This window comes from Rhipicephalus microplus, chromosome 6, assembly GCF_043290135.1.
Source record: "Rhipicephalus microplus isolate Deutch F79 chromosome 6, USDA_Rmic, whole genome shotgun sequence".
NCBI lineage: Eukaryota > Metazoa > Arthropoda > Arachnida > Ixodida > Ixodidae > Rhipicephalus > Rhipicephalus microplus.
The window spans coordinates 130336159-130357720 of NC_134705.1; the positions used below are offsets into that span (position 1 = coordinate 130336159).

At 45.2% G+C, this 21562-nt stretch overlaps 1 protein-coding gene across 1 annotated transcript in view; it reads left to right on the plus strand.

Moving 5' to 3' along the window:
- Nucleotides 1-21562, plus strand: part of LOC119167371 (kelch domain-containing protein 3-like) — a 134269-nt gene that overhangs the window by 13158 nt on the left and 99549 nt on the right. Inside the window, exon 2 of the mRNA XM_075866580.1 lies at nt 21124-21177. Within this exon, the coding sequence (XP_075722695.1) occupies nt 21124-21177 (54 nt within the window). The remainder of the gene's footprint in view (nt 1-21123; nt 21178-21562) is intronic.

Sequence of the window (21562 nt, forward strand, 5' to 3'; positions counted from 1 at the left end):
AGAACAACAGTATTTGCACAAATGGTCACGGGCATTCGGGGAATGCTTCCGTTAGCTTATACCAATCAGCTATAGTTTGTGGGAAAAAAGAGTAGCGAAAAGTGACAGTCCGTGCAAAGATTGGCGTGGTTCCGAGAGGGTCTGCTTAACAGTGCCCTTTCGCCGGTCCCCTAAGCAAAAAAGGCAATTTGTGCATCACCTTCTTTTTATTGTACCGCTTTTCCTTTTGCGTAAAATCAACTTCAACTTCAACCCCAATCCCGTTGCGGAGCGGCTTCTTCTTCTGGATGCTCGCTTGTGTTTGCCTGCCTTGTGAAATGCCTCCTACTGTTTATAACTACGTCAGTGTCGTGTACGTTAATGTAATTCTAATTGAACGAATTATGTTGCGCGTAGTTCACAACAATTACTGGTGTTGATTCCGCGCAATAAAGGAAAAAAAAAGAAATAGATTGGCTTTATGAGAGAACACCATGCTTGCCACGCATGACGGCCTAGGGTTCGATTCCCTACTGAAACGTTCCGTATGCGAGTCCAATATTTACATATGTTTCCATAAAGAATACATATGTTTCCCATATATTTTCCATATATTTCCGTAAGATTCTTACGGAAACATACGGGATTATTGGACATCGCATACGGAACATTTCAGTAGGGCGACCCCAAAATTCTGTAATTCGTTTTATTTGCATCTTTCCCGAATTCTCGTTTCACGGAGAAGAGGAAATTTCGCTCGCAACGAATTACGCCGGAACGAAAATATTCAATCGAAGCTTGCACTACTATCTGAATGTCGCCAGCTTCATAGATGTCACCGCAGACAAAAACAAGAAAAGAAAACAAAACATGCACTGCTTGCGAGCACTTAATAAATATGGTCTCCGAATGTATACGCCCATAATACGCGTGGTTGCTTGCATTCTTTTCCAGTAATTGGTGCTTTCCCGATTGTGGGTGTATTGGTGACCAGCCGTTTCTGATATGGCAGTCCGCATTACCAGTTGCGCTGCGAACGCCACACCTGTCTTATTTTGCGGCGTCCGTCCTCGTCCGTCCTCGTACTGATCGAAAACCCACGTGACCTCCTATACGAGCGAGTGATGACGTTACATAATGATGTTATAATCAGGTGACTTGGTGCCACATTGTGACAGAATCATTAGGCACATCTTCGATCAGAGTAAGGTGGGCAGGTGTCGGAGGCAATGAATTTTAGGCAATGGATCAGTCACAATGTAGAATGGCTGCAACGTTGTATTTCCTTACGGTGAACCGCCGCAGAACTGCTAGTCGGACTATAGGTGCCACGAAGTAATCTTTCAGCATTGGGTGAGGAGAGTAAGGGCTTTCAATTCCATGGGAGGAAAGCACTCGCCCCTCCCCCTTTTTGTGAATGACGGCAGAATGAGGGTGCTTTGAGTAACCGAGGCAAGGGCGCTATCTTCCCTAGGCTGGAAAGCGACCTTCTTGTTGTGCCGTGTGGAAATTTTGCCAGACAGTTTGTCCCTCGGAGGAGTAAAGCACCCTTTTCGGGGTAACCGTCTCCGGAAAACTCTTTAGTGTGTATAGTTTAGAAACACTTCGATATGCGCGCAAGATGCGACACCGGCGCCGCCCACTTCAGCTTCGCTTATCAACCATCTCCACAGAATGTATAGGGCAGCGATTGTTTTTTTTTTTTTCGTTTTCTAAATGATGCTTTTCTAAGTAAGCTGCGCGAGGAGTCAGTGCATGCAAATGTTATACTTTTTCTGTGCGTTTGTTCGACAAACTATATAGAAATATGTTGTACAGGAAAGGAGAATTTTCCCATCTTCATTTACACATTATTATTATTATTATTATTATTATTATTATTATTATTATTATTATTATTATTATTATTATTATTATTATTATTATTATTATTATTATTATTATTATTATTATTATTATTATTATTATTATTATTATATTTTGTCACCCTAGCACTGACATATCACATGCGGTCTTATGAGTCCTGATGTTGGCAAAACAAAAGAAGGAATAAAGGTAGTTATCATTACCACTATCATAATTTACACAGGCGCTATGGTATCTTCCCGCGCAGTCCGTTCTTGGTTGGCACTCTCTTCCAAAGACGCGTCGTAACTGTCCAAACCGGCGTGTGACAGCTGAACAACGGCCAGCGCACAGAGGTGCGGTTATGTATGGGCGCCGCTCAGTTCAAGGTAGATTGCGGCGGGGTTGAAAATAGTGACTGGGAAGGCTCGTATACCACGTTCCCAAAGCGCGCTAGCGTCTCGGTTGTTTGCATGCTGCTTGAAGCACTTGTGTACTCTTTCCCTTTCTTTTTATGCCGCGGGCAAGGTTCCTAACCACACGAGAACCATGTACTTTATCCGATCGTCGGGGAAATCACGTGTGATATGTTTTGAAGGAAAAAAAAAAAATGTGGGTTCGCTCCGTAAGGTAGTCTGAAATGGAACCGATGTAGTTTTAGGAGAGAACGAGAGACAGAGAGAAGGGGGAGGGGTGGACTGCCGACGTGAAACCTATTCTTGACGTTGGCTGTGGTCCAACGCGCCAATGCGGACTGAAGCGTCGCTCAATTCCAAACACTTCAGTACAGTTGAAATCGTGATAGATGGGCACTCCGGTAAAAAGCGCCTGGCCTGCGCGGTAGGCGCAGCACAGTCACAGCTAAAGCTAGAAGAGCGGCCTTTCAGAGCCTTTTCAAAGCACTCATTGGGTAACTACTGCAAGCACACCTGCTTGGTACCCACTATAGGGCATTAATAATAAACTTTTGGGTAGTAGGTTGGCATTCACTGTGCTATTTTTCGTCATTCTTCTGAGAAGCGTGGTATCAGCTAAACACTTGCAAAGAATTTTGTGCCAATTGTCTATGCAGTAACTGACGACGATGAGGAATTATGGCTGAATTGGGTATGCGTCACAGTTAATAGGGAAACAAGAACAAGCTTTTTAACGGGTTGGAGCATTGTTCGGCCCTCTTGTTATGCTAATCGCATTGTGCAAGAACTGGTCGGTCTTGCGCTGTTATAAAACGCTTTATTAGTCGTATTAACGCGATTGCTTTCCCGACATCAAGCCTGCCTAGGGCAAGCTTGACAAGTCACAAGCACCAGTGTAGAGAGAGAGAGAGAGAGATAAAGATGCAAAGAAAAGCAGGGAGGTTAACCAGACGCACATCCGGTTTGCTACCCTGCACTGGGGAAGGAATGAAGGGGAGAAAAGAGGTTGCAGAGATATGAGAAGGTACACACAAATGTAGCTCAGTGGTAGAGTAATGGGCTGGCACCCAGCGGACCCGGCTCGAGCCCCACTGTGCCATTGGTGCTAGGTCATGCCTGCCTAAGGAAAGGTTTGAATTTTTCGCGTGATGTGGTTACGGACACCGGCGGCGGCGAACAACATGCAACCGAAAAGTGATCCGCATAAGAGCTTTCGCTGTGCTGTATAAATATTCGCAGTATATAGTGTTCGCTAACTCCGCCACTCACGCCATTTTGCGACAATTATATATAACTCTCCGCGCCTTACAGCGTCCAGTCAAGTGCATTTCCCGCCAACAGCGTCGAAGTTCAAATATTATGAGTGTGGCACCAAACACATGTTGCCTGTGCACAAAGCCGAGGAAACCACTACCCCCCCCCCCTTTTTTTTGTGTGTGTGTGTGTGTCATGCACTTTCCCTTGTTTTAATTGGCCAAACCAAAATACGTCCCAGGAATATGCGGCATAATTTACGTCCGCCTCGTAACGTTGTGCTAATATTAAAGTTTCGGCAGCTTCGGCAGAGTCGGGGCGGCACCATAAGCAAGGCCAAAATCAAGACACGAGCCGTATTAAAATTTTCTTGCAGTAGCACGCAATCGAAGCGCAGCGTGTAATTTCCGCGCACATTCTATTCTATTTTAAAACTCAGAGCAGAGGTGCCATGCAGAATAGGCCGAGTTTCGCCCCCAGTTGCGCGAAACTCGGGCTCTTGCCGAGCTCTGGCGACACCACCTTACGAACGAGCCAACAGCACGAAAAAGTGAAGTCCACCCTTCAGCGCGCTGCGTTTCATTGGTTACGATAGAACCAGTCACCGCGTCAGAAATGGTCGACTAAGTTGGGCGGTGTTTCCAAACCAGAGGGATCTTCTTTAATTTGTCGTTCCATGGAGTGCAGAAGTGCACTGATGCAATAAAGGTGTCAGAAACTTTTCGTGATGATATTCTTTCGTGGCACGGGGTGTTTAAATTTCTTTTGACGCTTATAATGCCTGAAATAAGTCTGTTTTAGAATGATCAGCACTGTGGCCTTTGAGAATGGTACCAGCCGAGCGTCTTACAACATCGCGACCTCGAGCCTAAACTCGAGCCTCCACGTCATCGTAGACAGCCCGTACATTCTATAGCACGCTCAGATTTGGGTGCACGTTAAAGAACCCCAGGTGGTCGAAATTTCCGGAGCCCTACACTACGGCGTCTCTCATTATCATACGGTGGTTTTGGGACGTTAAACCTCACATATCAATCAATCAATCATTCTGGCGCGCTGCTCGGCCGATGCGCGTCTTCTTTGTCGTTATCGTTCGCTAGCACCCGAGCGCGTGCGCCCGGGTAATTAGCTACTTGGCTGAACGGTATACATCGCTAGTTAGGCCAGGACATGTTATAACCAATCTAATTACCCTAACTCATGGTAAAGCCGGGGGAGGGGCGTAGCCAGAGGATGCCATACAGGGCCCGTGCCCCCCCCCTCACCCGTGATTATTTTTCGCCATGGCATACAGAGCGAAAAACGACCATTTCAAGGAGGTGTTTATTCCAAAATCAATGAGGTGCCCCCCCTCCCCCCCCCCCCCCCAAATTTCTCGCTACGCACCTGGGCTGAGGTAATTATGCCGCATCTTAAGAAGACCATGCTAATGAAGCCATGTAAAGTTAGGACCGGACTGTGTGTTTGGAAAATGTGCTTAACGTTTTAGATTGCTTGGTACTCTACTATGGAAGAATATAATGCCTTCGCGTGGGCCTCGCACAGTTCGAGAAACAAAGCATGCTAGTTCATGAGCTAATTAAACCTCGCAAATTGACGCGACCACAATCATGAGCACGCTAAGTAAAACCATGCTAATCAGCCTTTACTAATATGTTGACAATTTGTATCGTGCTAATCAGGATTACATTAAATAACTCCATACTGACGAAGACCTTGGTGATTGCACCTGAGATAATTGGCCTTTAATTGAAACCTTATTATTGAAGACAAAACAGCTCAGTGTGACGGTCGTTGACCCTTAGTCAATTTGAATGCAACCAATATTAGGACACTCGGAGCTGATGCGGTTTTCGGAGCTGCTCAAGTACTTGGACAGACGACAAACTTAAGAAGCTGCAAGAAGCTGTAGGTTATACGAAGCTCCTCTATGGCTCCAACCTTGCAAAAGTAGTACAAGTTCACCAAATTATTTTACATGCAAAGAAGGGGCCGTTTAGCGTTCACCGCATCAAACGCTTGACGGGGCCATGAGTTGAACAGGGGCCTTCTCAGAATCAGCGAGTTTGTATCCGAGCTCACAATCGACGGTCAATCAGTTTGATTGACAGACGTCCGCGGTGAAGATCGGGTACGCCCACCACGTCTGCTCTTGCCGAGGAGCAGTACTCACGTCGAGTGGCACGATCAGTCTATCAGGTTTATTGTGCAGATTATGTAAACATGCACGCAGAGGTGAAAGTGATACCATCAAGCAGCTGTACGATGTATTGCATTCAATTTCGCCAAGCTCACGACGTATTCAATCACAGCCGCGTTGCCACCTTGATGCGAGCGCCACTGGTGACCACCTGTCCTTATAGTTTAATCTACAATATTTTATAGAAGCGAAAGGAGCAGCACGAGAATGGCGCGTGTACACCCTTGGTGCGGGTGGAACGAAAGTACTTGTCCGAAAGAGGACATAGGCCCACGAACACACTTTCGGGAGGGGCGTGTTGAATTTGGCAAAAAGAGATGGCGCGACAATCACGCTGACGCCGTTGCACTGTTAAAAATGTTGACTGAGTGGCGTCGCTTGCGTGCTCGCACGTGGTGTTTCTTTGATAGCCGACACAAAATGTCCCACGTGCGTTTCCATTGTCACGTGGCTTCTTGTAGCCATCCTTATCAACGCTGCTGCTGTCACGCGCTGCGCACTGTCTTCACGCCATCGCCGCCGCAGTGTGAGCTCGGAGCGAAATTGGCTGCCCGTAAAGCTTGAGACGTTCTGCACACCACACCAGGACAAGCTGTCCACACTCTTCACAAGGTCAGCTCGTTCAGAACGGTATAGGCAATAAGGCGTGCAAACATTGGTGATTGACGATTGATATGTGGGGTTTAACGTCCCAAAACCACCATATGATTATGAGAGACGCCATAGTGGAGGGCTCCGGAAATTTCGACCACCTGGGGTTTTTTAACGTGCACCCAAATCTGAGTACACGAGCCTAAAACATTTCCGCGTCCATCGGAAATGCAGCCGCCACAGCCGGGATGCGATCCTGCGCCCTGCGGGTGAGCGGCCGAGTGCCTTAGCCGCTAGACCACCGTGGCGGTGCAACTATACATTGGTGTCTGCAGCTGTGGGTCTGTGGTTACTCTCTAAAAAAATATCGAGTAAAAAGGGTGTCTTTTTGTCCCACAACAATAATCGTCATCAGGCTTGCGTGCGCTTCCATTCTTGAAAACTCGGCGCTGGCCGCTTTCCTATCGAGCATGCAATGTAACCCTGATAATGGGCATGTCGATCGTGACCGGAATTTGCCGAGTGTGGGGTGATAGCGCAAGGATGGAACGTAATAAAGATGACGATTATTGTTGTGGGACAAAAAGACACCCTTTTTACTCGCTCTTTTTTTAGAGTGTCGCTGCCCCGAAGGTCGAAGGTTTGATCTTGGCCACGGCTGTCAAATTTCGGTTGAATCGAAATGGTGGAGGCCCGTGTCCAATGTCGGTGCGTGTTAGAGAAAAACCAGGTGGCCGAAATTTCCGAAGCCATCTACTACGGCGTCTCATATCACCATATTGTGGCTTTGGGACGTAAATCTTCAGATACGAAGACTATCAATGAACATTCGTGTGCTCAAAAGGCAGAACATCCTTATCTTCGATACCGAGTATGGACAGTGTCTTATATATCTGGCAGAAATATCTGCGACATTCCGTTAGACTCCATGGTCGCATTTTTAGGGAACATCTCCATTCACGCTGGTATAGCGGTGCCGCCGCGTAGCCCAAATCACCTCATGCTTGTCTTAAAGCCGAGATTGCACTGAAATTACACTGGAAAGTTCAATATTTTGCGCGTAGGCTTACTGCGACATTTTCTGGAAGCGTAAGCCCGTGCTAAGTATAGTATTGTTGCGAAAGGCAGCTTTATGGGCATGTGTTGCATAACGGTATACGAGTTCTACCTTTTCTATAAATTTTTGGCACATTTCGCCGCTATCAATGCCGCTGCACGCGTCTACATTATAAAGATACATCCACACTAATATATAAGAGCTACATCCGTGCCCACGCAAATGCAGCTGCACTTGTATGCGCACGCGACTGGCGTATCTTACATCCTCTGCATGCAGGATGGAGGCTTTTGCCAGTGGTTTCCAACCAAGGAGGTTTAAAGAAATATTGCTGGAGTGGAAAGTGCTGCCCAGGAATGAAGCCGTGCCTATGGCAAGGTGGCGGCTGCTGCGGCCATCTTACTAGGGGCACAATAATGTATCACCGTTCAGAACGGAACGTTTCCTTCACACGCCCAACGAGTTTAATGCGGAAACTTTTTCGCGTCACATAGTGCTCCAAGTGCGTCTTAGTGTTACTAGTTTTCCTTAGTAAGCCTATAATTGGAGGCAAAGTTCTTTGGAGATTCTGTCACCCATGCATATTCGTTTCTGTGTGTTATTTTGTCGGGAACAACTATTTCCTAATATAGAACTAACGTAGCACTTACACAAACATAATAAAGCCGCTTGATCTCTAAGTGAGCACTACAAGAAAACAGCATGTTTCCGAGATCTTGGCAGGGCAAGAGCTGTCTTCACTTCTGCTGGCAAGGCACATCGCCATGGTGGTCTAGTGGCTAAGGTACTCGGCTGCTGAATCGCAGGTCGCGGGTTCGAATCCCGGCTGCGGCGGCTGCGTTTCCGATGGAGGCGGAAATAGTGAAGGCCCGTGTGTTCAGATTTGGGTGCACGTTAGAGAACCCCAGGGGGTTAAAATTTCCGGAGCTCTCCGCTAAGGCGTCTCTTATAATGATATGGTGGTTTTGGGACGTTGAGCCCAACATATCATCATCATCTGCTGGCAAGGCATTGCGGGAGGTAGTGTGCCTCGAATGTTTTAGCCACTATAGCGAGAGCTGCCACTCCAGCATTTTTTTTTCCACCTCCTTGTTTCCTACCCTCCTGTTTCCTATTGCACGTGGTGGTTTCGTTTAATGCCTGCAAATTTCTTCCTTTCATCGCACCTACAATCCTTCAACGTCATCGCCCATGATTTCTATCTCTTTGTATTCCCAAGAAATTGAAATAATTGTTCGGTATCCTTACTCATACGTACCTGAGTGATACTTTGATTAATTGATTGATTAATTGATTGCCCCTTTTATCCTGGGGCAACCCCTCGTTAGGGATCGGCCATGAAACGAGCGGTGCTTTGCTGTATAAAAGTATTTCTTCATAGTTTCAAAATGTTAAGCAATGGGTAGCTTTGAAATGGTTTGTTAGATTTGCTAGAAAAAAATACTAATGTGTACTACACATAAGAGAGACTAATTACCGCAAGACAGAAACAAGTGCTTGTTTTCGCCTCTCTTCTTTTGTAGAACGTTTTATTCCACTGCTAATATACCCTAGCCAGTTATCTCGGCATCCATTCCCACGTTCTCACTGTCTGTCCAGATGTTATTTTTCCTCATTTCGTGACCAACCCTGTAGATCGATTTTTTCTTTCTCTCATTATCAGCTGCAACTAACTACACCAGTTTGTTTTTTGATACACACTGCTGTCTTCCCATGCGTTAGAGGACACGTGCACGAGAGTCTAAGGGTTAAGCGTACCAAATATATATATATATATATATATATATATATATATATATATATATATATATATATATATATATATATATATATATATATATATATATATTTGGTTATGCAATGGTTATGCAATTCCTGCTTTAGTGAGTGTGGCAAGTTGCTGGTCATCTGTATGTATGTATGTATGTATGTATGTATGTATGTATGTATGTATGTATGTATGTATGTATGTATGTATGTGTAATTGTCACATAAACATGGGAGAAGGGTTTGAGGTTTAAATCTCCTTATCAGCTTTCCTACTTTGTAACTATGTCAGTGCCCTGTATGGTGGGGCTCTACATCGTCTTATACATTGACGACGTATAGGTAGATGTCGACGAAAAACTATGACTACGAAAGTGGCGGCGACCTTTGGCATCGTTCGTGTTGACGCCGGCGACTGTGAATTTTCGAGTAGGATGGGGGCGTATTGAGGCAGTGGCGTGGATAATTTCTGCGGATTCGCGTCCTAGAATTATGATATGCTTTTGAGGCGCGCCGTAGAGTATATGGGGCCCGAAAAGTTCCACCTATACGGTGTTAAGTAACGTGCGCCGACGTGACACAGTATACACGTGACCGGGATTTCGCCGCTATTCGAAATGCGACCGCCTCACCCCGCGAATTTCAGCTCAGTAGCCGAGGACCGTGACCATGCACCGCGGCAGTATTGGCCGTGAGGGCCGCCACTAGGAGCCAGCGCTGCGATCGTTTTGACGTCACAGATAGGATTGTAGTTGCGGAATACGGCAGCTTTGCTTTCGCGAAGGCACTTGCATCGTCCCCCATGGCTGCACGGGTTCTTAGTCGCCAGTTTATGATGCAAATTAGACACGAGAGTTCCACCGGGGGCACCGATTTGTAGTTTGCTTGCCCGTATTATCAGGTCTTAAACTTCTTTAAGCACTGAGCTTCAAAACATAGGGAAGCACGTACAGTGTCCACAGCCAAGGCGACGGAAAAACGGTGTTCTAGCAGACAAAACAACCCGGCATCCTATGACTGGCGTCATCACGTAGGTAGCGCCACGGTATGACTTCAAGGCCAATAAGAGAGAGCTACATAACGCTTAACATACGCGAGCGCTCTGTTGTGGTGCTTCTTGCGCATCTTCTCTCTCTCCATTGTGTCAGAAAGGGGAGTAACGCCATGCAGCTACGTACTCTTTATACCAGAAAAATACGAAGAACAAGATGCACGCATGTTATCATTAATTAGGTATAAAATTATTATGTGATTCCCTATATCTAATTATTCGTTATTTGATCATCCCCCAGAGTAGTTGCGAGCCACACATATAGGCTCTCATAATCATCATCATGTTCTTTTTCTTCACGAAGTAAATGCTTTCCTGATGATTGGGCAATGCAACGTGCATCGCTACATGAATTACGCCCTTTTATTTTGATCTAGTTAACAGTTTATTCTGTTCTTGATAACCTCTTGTTTTGTCATGTGCTTTTGATCGATGAGTGGTTAAATGGCCGCGTGTTGTTGTTTTTTTTTTTTCCAGTGTTGCGGCCGGTTATTTCGCTTGTTCCGGTTAACAGCCTTTTGATAACCATTTCGTTGTTCACAGATGTCTCGGTTTCTACATCCGGTGTAGACGCCGACTGGTGGTTTATGGTCGCAGGGACATTGAGCGGTCTTGAGGTGCTTCACCCCTAAAAAAAATAAAAAAAGAACGGAGAATAAGAAAATGAGGTAACTTGTTCCGACGCTCACCGCATACGTAACGTCTACACTAAAGAGCTTTCGCTTTCGTTCGGTTTAAGCAGAGGTGCTTCTGTCTTCAGGGCTGTCTACATCATTTCAGAGTCGGACAAGTAGAAGTCCTTGGCTGCCGTCCCCGTTTCATTTTAGCAGTGCTTCCGCTTGCGGCTATTATTACGCTCGAGGAAAAAAACAAAACAAAAGAAGGGGTGAACGCGAATAGGACAGGTGAGAACAATGACACGCCGCGCGAGTATGGCTCGCTATGTGTATCCTTCTCCTCAGCCGCGTCGTTGTCACATTGTCCTACTCGCCCACGCGTGACGTCACGCGAGTGTTCCGGATGACGTCATCAGGGAGCGCACTTAAAGGGTATTCACGCCGTACAGTGCAACAAACATTGCTTTGTTTCAGAGGGTGTTAAGGCTAGAGATGCGAGGCGCCGCCGGCGCAAACACGCATGGTATAAAACGTTACGTGATACGAAAGCCAATGAAATAATTGAAGTGAATTGCGGTGGTGAATTGAGATTATTTAAAGCACCGGTGTGATTGTACTTTTTTTTTTTCATCCGTCTTTCTCGGTGCGCCTTTTCCACCGAGATGAATGCATAACTATTCCGAATGTCCGTTTCGTAAAGTAAAGTGAGTTCATGGTATAACGAAGTGCACTGAACTTAAGTGAACTGGAGTGACCCTCGGTGGATTATGGTACGCATTAATAGAAGTAAAGAAGGTTAAGGTGGATTAACGATTTTGTCCTTTTAATGGGCAACATGGCAGATATTTTTTTTTAATTTTTGGACTTTCGGCAGCGGCAGGAAGGACTTCGTCGTGTCTGAAACCAAGCGTTTTTTTTTTACTTTTGAGAAAGAAAGGAAAAAAAACTGAAACTGAAGTGAAGAAAGAAAGAAAGAGAGAAAGAAAAAATAAAGAAAAAAAGAAATTTAGCCATCGTACACAGCAAACAAACATTACATGAAACAAGACATATTGCGAAATTTCACGTAACCAAAGCACGTGCGAGAGTATATTAAGTAAGAACAACATTGTTATACATTGCGACAGTAATATTATAGCCCCAACCAGTACGTTAGTAATTGCATGTAAATAAATAAAGCTTGCCAAACGTAAAGGAAAAACAAAAATGAATAGTCTCCAGGTAATTAGCAGTCAGGACAGCATTCAAGACAAGGTATGCGTGTGAACAAGCTTATGAAATTCATCAGAGCGTTATTCTGTAACCGTGCCAGAAAACACGTTTATTCGACTCATCATGTAGAAGCAGGAGCGTGTCGGGATATGTCGCAAAACACGCGTTCTACGCGGTAACGTTAAGGAGCTCGTTTCGCAGAAATTCCGGTGTCGTCATCGGCATCGTTGGTTGTGAGCGAAAAATGAGCGTGGTCCACGAGCGAAAATTCATATGATATGTGGGGTTTAACGTCCCAAAACCACCGTATGTGATTATGAGAGACGCCGTAGTGGAAGGCTCCGGAGTTTTCGACCACCTGTAGTTCCTTAACGTGCGCCCAAATCTGAGCACACGGGCCTACAGCATTTTCGCCTCCATCGGAAATGCAGCAGCCGCAGCCGGGATTCGATCCCGCGACGTGCGGGTCAGCAGCCGAGTACCTTCTAGCCACTATATAGACTACCGCGGTTGGGCAGATATATACGCTCAAAGTCGCTGAAGTTCACTAAGAAATGCTTCGCATTTGCAATAAATGGGATACAACATTTTCCGCGCAACTGATAATCAAATGTAGGTCTTTTGCGTGCCGAGCGGGAGTTCTACCACAAAGTCACGCTGTGGCTCGGAACTGCTTCAGAAAAAAAAAACAGTATACGAATGTCATGTATAGAGGGAGGAGCTTCCTTCAAGCGTGTAATATTGCGTGGCAGAAGAGTTTATAGGATCGTGGTAAATGCTACAACACGCGAATCGCGCAGCAATTGGGATTTGAAAGGCCCACCCACTACAAAGCGCCCCATACATATATATTTATCATCAGCCTCAAGAGCATCAACGAAGTGAGCAACTGCATAGGCTCGCGCGTTGACATACCCTCACGCAGAGCGTCGTTCGCTGTAAAAGCAAAAATTATGTGGGTACTCGACTGTACTCGGAGTAGACATTCCAGGATAGTTCGAAACTACCGATAGATCGTTTCCTCACGGCATGGTTTGGGCCAAGGAGGTTAAAAAAACATTGCTGGAGTGGAAGCTCTTGCGATTCTTTGCCAGCAACAGTGAAGCCGGCTTTTGCTCTCGAAATATCTCAGAAGCATGCCATCTTCTGGTGGTGCTCACTCAAGTGGCTTCGATCCGTTAGTCTATGTTAAGTTAACTATAAATTAAAAGATAGTTGTTTTCGATAAAATAACCCCCAGAGATGGTGTTCGGTGACTTAATCTCTAGTAAAATTTTCTTTTAATTTGAGGTTTACAAGAGAAAACTAGTAACACAAGGACGCACTTGGAGCATTATGTGACCCGAAAAAGTTGCTACTCGTTGGGCGTGCGAGGAAAACGCACCTTCTCCGTAGCCGAATGCCAAAGATCAAGCTGCACATCCGCAGCAGCCGTACAGCGTGTTCCATTTTCACCTCGGGACGGCTTTAAGCTCTCCCATAGTAGAGTACCCTGTGCTCTAAATCGTTACCCCCTTTTTCTACCCCCCCCCCCCCCGCCAACCGCTCATCATGCCCCTAGTAAGATGGCTGCAACAGCCATCTTGTACGGTGAATACGGCTTCACTTCTCGGCAACAATTTCCACTCCAGCAATTTTTTAAAACTCCTTGATTGAGGCATGCACCGGAAAACTAAGCTAGGCTAGCATTTGAGAATGTGATGCAAAAAAGGCCTGATTACGCTATCGCGCTGTGCTCCAGCTTGGAAGCGAAGCGGCTCGAGCGTTCTCGGTGTTTTAACTTCACGGAACGACCTTGATGAAAAAGACCAAAATTAGAGAAGAAGCTAGCGTGAAGGGACTAAAGGTGATGAAATCTGTGAGAAAATTTCAAACGCGCCATTATTGAGGCGAACTACAGCGATATCATGATTTAATCTTTAGCTTGAGAATGCTGGTTGTGTGCGAATAATCGGAACATTTAAATAGCAGCACGGGTATTTTTCAGCGCTTGAATGTCGTAATTGAGACATTTTTCTTTTGGCCTCATTAAGCTAATACGTGCTCGGAGTGTTACTGAATAAATGTTTACTTTATAAATTATAATATATGATCGTTTCCTTATGTGGATCAAAGCTTGTCTTAGATTACGTTTGATTACACCAAGGGAGCGGACAGCGAAATTTTCGACGTGGTTACTTTACGTCAGCCCGCTGCGTGAACGTATCCATATGCATTAGCATCTTTACGTATTTGTTGAACGTTGTTCTCTTGCGCATATGAACTTTTAATTCTTCTAGTTAGATTATTGAAATAAAGTGAGCCTTCAGAAAATTTACATATACCACTCAAAAATTGGTTATATTTAACTTGTGTAACAGCTCCTATTTGACCAAGTAAGTAACCGACAAAAGTGCATCACACATGAGTCAATAATTTCACTAGGAAAAATTAACCAATCATTTTGTTCATATTTCTTGTTGTACTGCTAGATCTCATTTTGTGGGCAACTGGTGACGTCGCGTGGTTATTGCGCTTCAACATAAATCCAACGATGCCCCATTGCGTAATTCATTATGTTACCTTTTTTTTCTTCCGTAGTTTACTTCCTTTGGTAAACTAATTATTCACGTGATCCTGTCACGTGGTCCTGGCGGTGTAGGGAATCAGGCAAGTCTACCGTTGTTTATTGTTTGCTTCCCCGTATTTCTGTATAAAATGGTTCTTTCCTAGTGGTATACGTTCTACTGACTCCAGTGTAGTCTCATACTAGAACACGAAAAGAGAATGCTGTTGCGCCCTTTAGTCTCCTATAGTCTCGCGACTTTAAGCTCCCCTCCTGTATCTATAGGGCTTATATGTAATGCATCACGTAGGCTTTCATAACATCACCTTGAAGGTCTCACTTACTGCCACGCTGTGTGAGATGTTAGCTCGTAGTCACAATCTAAACTCTGGAAACATATCGAATATCTTATATAGCTAATTTTTTTTATACTCCATCGCGAAAATGTAATTGTGGTTAGCTCAGAGTACTAAATCTGAAAAAAAAATTATTACAATGATTCGTACTTGTTAAGTAAAATTCTTTTTTTTTGTACAAATACCTTTCGATCGCAAGAAATGAAGTGGAAAAAGTTGTTTAATAATATCTTATATGAAGCTTCCTTGTATAATAAGAAAAAAAAACTGAAATAAATAAGTATGAATAATTCCTTCTGCTCTCGTCCTAACAATATTGACATGTTTATTTCGGACTTCATCATTCATTAATCTATTTGTGTGACGTAATTCACGTACGCTTATGCTTTTGTATTTTTTTAAGCACACAGTCACACAGTGTGGTTATTTGCAAGCGTAGATCTGTATCACTGGCCGCACTATAGGCATTCGAGAAGTTGGCGATCATGAGTAATACGTGTTTAAAAAAATATAGCATGTAACTGAGCAATTAAGCAATGACGTGCTAGAAACAGTCCCTGAAACTCTTTCCAGAGCACAAAGAAACAAACACGACCTTGCCAAAAAAAAGTTTTGGTGGGGAAGAGATTACGGACGTAGACAACGCTCTATATGCACGAAGAAACGACCTATAAAGATAACTTAAGATATTTTTCATGCGAAAACCACGATATGATGATAGTAATAATAACACCATGTGGGGTTTCACATCCCGAAGCCAACATATGATTATGAGAGATGCCGTAGTGTAGGGTCCCGGAAACTTCGACCATCTCGTTTTCATTAAGTGCACTGACGTCGCATAGCACGTGGGGCCTTTACTATTCCGCCTCTATCGAAATGCGACCACCAGGGTGGGAATCGAACCCGTGACCGTCGGGTCTGCGCCATGGCTACTGATTCCCCGAGGCGGACTCGATGTGATAGGGAGGTCCAATGTATGATGCGGGGGTGGGGGGGGGGGGGGGCTGGACGCATTTTCGATGGAGTCGAAAATTCTCGAGGCCTGTGTCTGGTGCCATGTGGGTGCACGATAAAAAAACACCAGATGGCAGGAGTTCCGGCCCTCCACTATATACGGCGCCTCTCGTAATCATGTCGTGGTTTTGAAACGTTAAACCCCAAAAATTAACATTATATGTGAACGTGCTTCTAAATCTGGGTACACAGATATTCTTGAATTTCGCTCCCATCGATATTGGGTCATCATGGCCTACAATCGAACCCGCGTTCTCAATCTTATCAGCATAACACCTTACCTTCTTGCTTACACCACAGCGTGCCAAAAAGGAGAAAAAAAAAGACAGGTTTTAGTCCCGAAGCAGCTTATTATTATTATTTCTGAAAATATCCTTTCCCTTGGGGCTTCTCTGGGCCACAGCAACAGGAGCGTCTGCGTATCAGTTTGTGAATTTCTCAAAGACACAATAAGGTCTACTTCTTAATTTTTTTTTACCTGACGAAATTCTAATTCTTTGGAATTACCATCCATTTATTCATTTCGATTCCCCGCAGAAGCGTATGCAAAAGCAGGCGTTTGGTGCGTGGCGACAGCACGGACCCGAGCTAACGAGGGGGTTTTGACTCCCTCTCACGCCTAGCCGTGCGTGGCTCTGCCATGTCCGGGGAAAAGCAAATCCTGGGGGTTGAGCCGATGCAGGGTGATGGGACCTTTAAGGCCCCTCGGCGTAGGCAAAACACCTCTTTGGTCTCAGCTTCACGTAGACGGCACCCCTGGGCTGACCCACCAAGGGGAAATCGGCAGTCGCCTTTTCCTATCTCTCTCCCTCCCTACATCTTCGTCTTTCTCACTTTTTTCATCTTTCCTGTCTACTTCTCCCTTCTGTTTACTTCCAATTTTCTCGGCGGCAAGAGTTAAGCCTGTGCAAATAGCCAACCTTGGTCTAGACGCATTGGGTTATGGCAGTGTTGTACGGCTGACGTCTGCAAGCTTTCAGCATCCGCAAACTTGCAGCGTCCCCTCTTTGGGCTCTGTGGTGGGTGGCCACCAACGCTGCTGAACATACAAATAGCATGCATATTAGCATTCTTTTTGCTTAGTGATCGTGCCTCCTCAAAGTGGGTATGCACTGAAGACACCAGTTTTTTCAACCGCTCAAGACAAATCTTCGCTCACTTCCATGTTATACATTGCGAGAAAAGTAACAAGCAAGCCAGAACTGTAACCCCCTTCATAGTTGCTATAGGGGCTTAACCGAAACTCTCGGTGCCGGCTACAAGGTTACCAAAATGGCCAGCTCAGATCTACTCCTAGAAATACGTGAGAAAGACCAGTTCGAAAAGCTGAACTCTTTCACAACTTTTGGCGATGCACCAATCAGTATTACACCTCACAGGTCTATGAACTCGGCTCGCGGGGTAATATCAAACGCAAATTTGCTTGACCTGACCGAAGCTGAACTTCTGGAAGAGTGGAAGAACCAGAACGTGACCAACGTACAACGTATCAAGATAAGAATACTAAAAATAAAGGAAACACCATAAACAAATGATACTGACCTTTGCATCGAGCAATCTGCTAAAAACCATTCAAACCGAGTACACAAAGACTAACGCGGGGCCATATATTCCTAACCCCCGCCGTTGCTTCCAATGTCAGAGATATGGCCACGGCTCGCAAAGCTGTCGTGGCCGGCAAACTTGTGCTCTGTGTGGAGTTTTGGGGCCCCGCGTCCGACGACTGCTGAAAATCGGCACACTGTGTGAACTGTGGCGGAAATTATGCCGCATACTCATGGTCCTGGTCATTTTGGAAAAAAGAAGAAAAAGAGATCATCACAATGAAAATAAAAGAAAACATTGCATTTAAAGAAGCGATAAGAGTCTCGTCGTTTTATGGCCCCACATATGCCGTCTGTCTGCATGCTGTAAATCTACCCGTGTTTCTATATCTCACGTTGAATTCCAATGGCAGATCCAGATCAAGTTTTCCTGCTCGGAGCGGAGCAGTCACATTCCAATGGCAGATTGCGAGCGTCAATTGTGCGTTCCAATGGCAGATTGGCAAGCACAGATCACGGATCACCGGAATGGCAACCGCAAATCACGGATCACCGGAAGTTCAATTGACGTATTCTGTGCGCCCGCCTTTCATCGAGTCACCGATGGATGGCCGGAAAACGCTTTGCCCTCCCTCGCGCCCTCTCGTGCTCCCTCGCTACATTTCTGCTCACCTACAGCTCCCGTCGAGACGCGCGCGTTCCAATCGCAGATTTGGCGAAAGCAATCCCGCTTGAAGTTACTGTATATGCTACTTTTAGGGTAGAATATACAGTAACTCTAATCCCGCTTGGATCTGCGCGCTCCATTCGCAATCCGGCCCAGCGCTCGCGATCTGCCATTGGAATACATTAAATGCCGCAGGTGTAATGGTAACTGAAGAGCGACATTCCCTTCATGGGCCGCTGAAGGGAATACGCTTGTTGAGTCAGCCTGTGGCAAAACGAGAACAAGATACACTGTTCATTAGCAGAATTAGATGAATCTAACCTTCTGCATGGTTAATGTGGCTTGGCCTAACATCGCTGTGCTGCGTATGACTGTAACCGGCAAATTTGGTGAGCCCGCTATAATGTTCAACGTATCGTTCGACATGCCGCGTACCAGTACCAACGTCGAAGGCATAGTTTTGATTTTCTCGAAATGGATTCAGCCCCACCGCGGTGGTTGCTAAGGTACTCAGTTGCTGACCCGCAGGTCGCGTGATCGAATTCATGCTGCGGCGGCTGCATTTTCGATGGAGGCGGAAATGCTGTAGGCCCATGTGGTCAGATTTCGGTGCGCGTTAAAGAACCACAGGTGGTCAAAATTTTCGGAGCCCTCCACTACGGCGTCTGTCATAATCATATGGTGGTTTGGGATGTTAAACCGCACATATCAGTCAATCAATTAATCAATCAATCAACTAATCAATCAATCACTGATCGAAATGAATTCAACCAAAAAATAATTTGGCACACATTCGAAGCCTAAGATTTCATTATCTTTGTGTTAAAATAAAACAGGCCTAACACACAGAATAACACACAGAATAACACACAGAATATTCACTCACATAACAACGTATTATTTCATTTGCTTTCTTATCCCGGCTGCGGCGGCTGCATTTCCGATGGAGGCGGAAATGTTGTAGGCCCGTGTGCTCAGATTTGGGTGCACGTTAAAGAACTCGAGGTGGTCCAAAATTTCCGGAGACCTCCACTACGGGCGTCTCTCGTAATCATATGGTGGTTTTGGGACGTTAAACCCCACATATCAATCAATCAATTTGCTTTATTAGAATGTGACAGTGAGTGTCTAGAAATTGTGTTATGTGAACTTCACGCATTCGTAGACAGCGAATCATAATTCGTACTTCTCCGCCACGGTGTATCGGTGGCTATACGGTGCTCTGCTACTCACCCAAAGGTCGCGGGTTGGATCCCGGCTGCTGTGGTCGCATTTCGGTGGAGACGAAGTGGTTGAGGCCCGGGTGTTGTGGGACGTGAGCGCACGTTAAAGAACGCCAAAAATTCCGTGGCCCTCCGCAACGGCGTCTGTCATAATCATACCGAGGTTTTGGGACGTAGGGAGGAGTAAAATGAGACACGGGGCAAAACGCTTCTTGTCTCTGTGTCGTCGTTTTGTTCTCGCGCTATAACTATCGTCATGCCATACCAACTAGCCCAAGCTGTCACACTTCTAAGCGACATTTCGGCTTTGCCTGCTTCTGTAGCTAATACAAAAACTACTCTTCTTTTGTTTCTCTTCTCCAGCGACAAGTGCTCGTTCTTGTCTACCTTTTTTTTATGTGTAAAAGTTGATGATTGCTCACAGCGTTCGCGCGGGGAAAGTTAGGCGGCTGGTGTGCGTTCCCGTGACCCGTCAAAAAGGGTCCAAATTCTGCTCAGTCGAATTTTCGAATCCGTGTATAAAGATACTCCACCGTCAATGCAGCAACGTAAATATTTTATTTTGTTACTTTAGACTACGAGCTACATAATACCAATAGTTATATTCGTGTTGAGCCCGGGGTCAAAGCGAAAACTTTTTTGAACTCTGGCACGCAAGAGGGGCAAAACGTAATAATAAAGGCATCCGATTGCCTTTGAGAGTGTGCTATTAATTGTACCATTAAATTACGCTCAATATATATTATATTAATTTGTCTAAGAGGGTTAGTACATAAAAGAAGAATGTCGTATAGAGCTTCTTGGGTCGAAAACGACATGAAAAAGCACTGATTGCCGTTCACTAAATGACTCCCTTCATTCGCGCTGCATTGAGGTATTTCCGTGTTGCCAAGGATGCTCTCAAGAATTGTATAAGAAAATGGCGAACACGTCTTGGGATTAAGTTTTTACGACGTTTCTCCAATACCCTCATTAAAGAAAAGCAAGCGCTAGAAAGTCCGAATCAAGCACACTTTCAAATTCATTGCCTCGCAGAGCCTGGTGGAGGAAGTTAAAGGCCGTAAAATGCCTGAACAGTTCAGCATGAAAACGGCAAAAAAAAAAAGGGGGGGGGGAAGCCGATACGGCAAAACTTATCTAGCCTCTAATTGCTGAATAATCAAATGAGGTGTAAGCGTTCAACGAAATACAACAGTACCACAAACACAAAATGGTGGCGTGTGATCTGCACGGAGTTTCGGAACACTACACCAGGTTTTGTCTAAATTCAATGCGTGGAGTCTAAGAACTGGGCTCCTTAAGACTTCATAAGGGCCCAAAGAGTGAATTTTAAGTCTTTCTACTGCAAAAACTGAAGGAATGATTTTTTTTTCACGCTGTCTCAATTTTCCCCACACAACTTCTCGTTTTGGCCCGCAGGTTGTGGCAAAATGAGACATCTGGAGTATTTTACTTAAAATTAAAATAATATTTTAAACAGTGAAAATAGGGCAATATTTATGCAGTACATACCTTGTACACAAAGGAAAGTTTTTTGCATTGATGTTTTATTGTAATAAATAAAATAAAAATAAATATTCACTATCTTGAAATTTTTGTCACGTTTTGCCCCATGCACCCGACCCTAAAATCCCAGATCTCATAATAATATTATTCCCACCTGGAGGGGATGTCTCAAATACTTTGATCCGCACCGCATCTGCCGCCTAGGTTTGTCTGTTGTCTGCGTACTCGCTCTCTTTGCTGCATCTTATATACAGTATCTCTCACTGTGTATTGCAGGTTCCCTTTCCGGACCACCGAGACGACGGGACTACGGGTGACGCAGCAAGGCCCGTGAGTTGACCACCTCATGACAGCCTCACTTCGTGGCCTATGATTTTTAATGTTGGTTTCTAATCAGCCGTCGTGGTGCGCAGAATAGGACCGCCATGGTTACAACTGTTGCCAAGCGCCATTCTTGTGCTCCTTAAGGAGCAACTGTGCGCTGCTTATGCTGGAACTGGTATAGCGCATCACGGGAGAGATGAAACGGTCGAGCAGAAGGCGACATCAAGAGGGCAGAGCGCTGCTTATGCTCGCCCGTGGTTACCCCTTAAAGGGACGATAAAGAGAAAAACGGTTTTTCGCGTATATGCTAAAGTACAATTTCACAATCACCAAAACACCACTCTTATACCGGGGTATACATACGACGCTTGGCAAGCGAGAAAACGCGTGA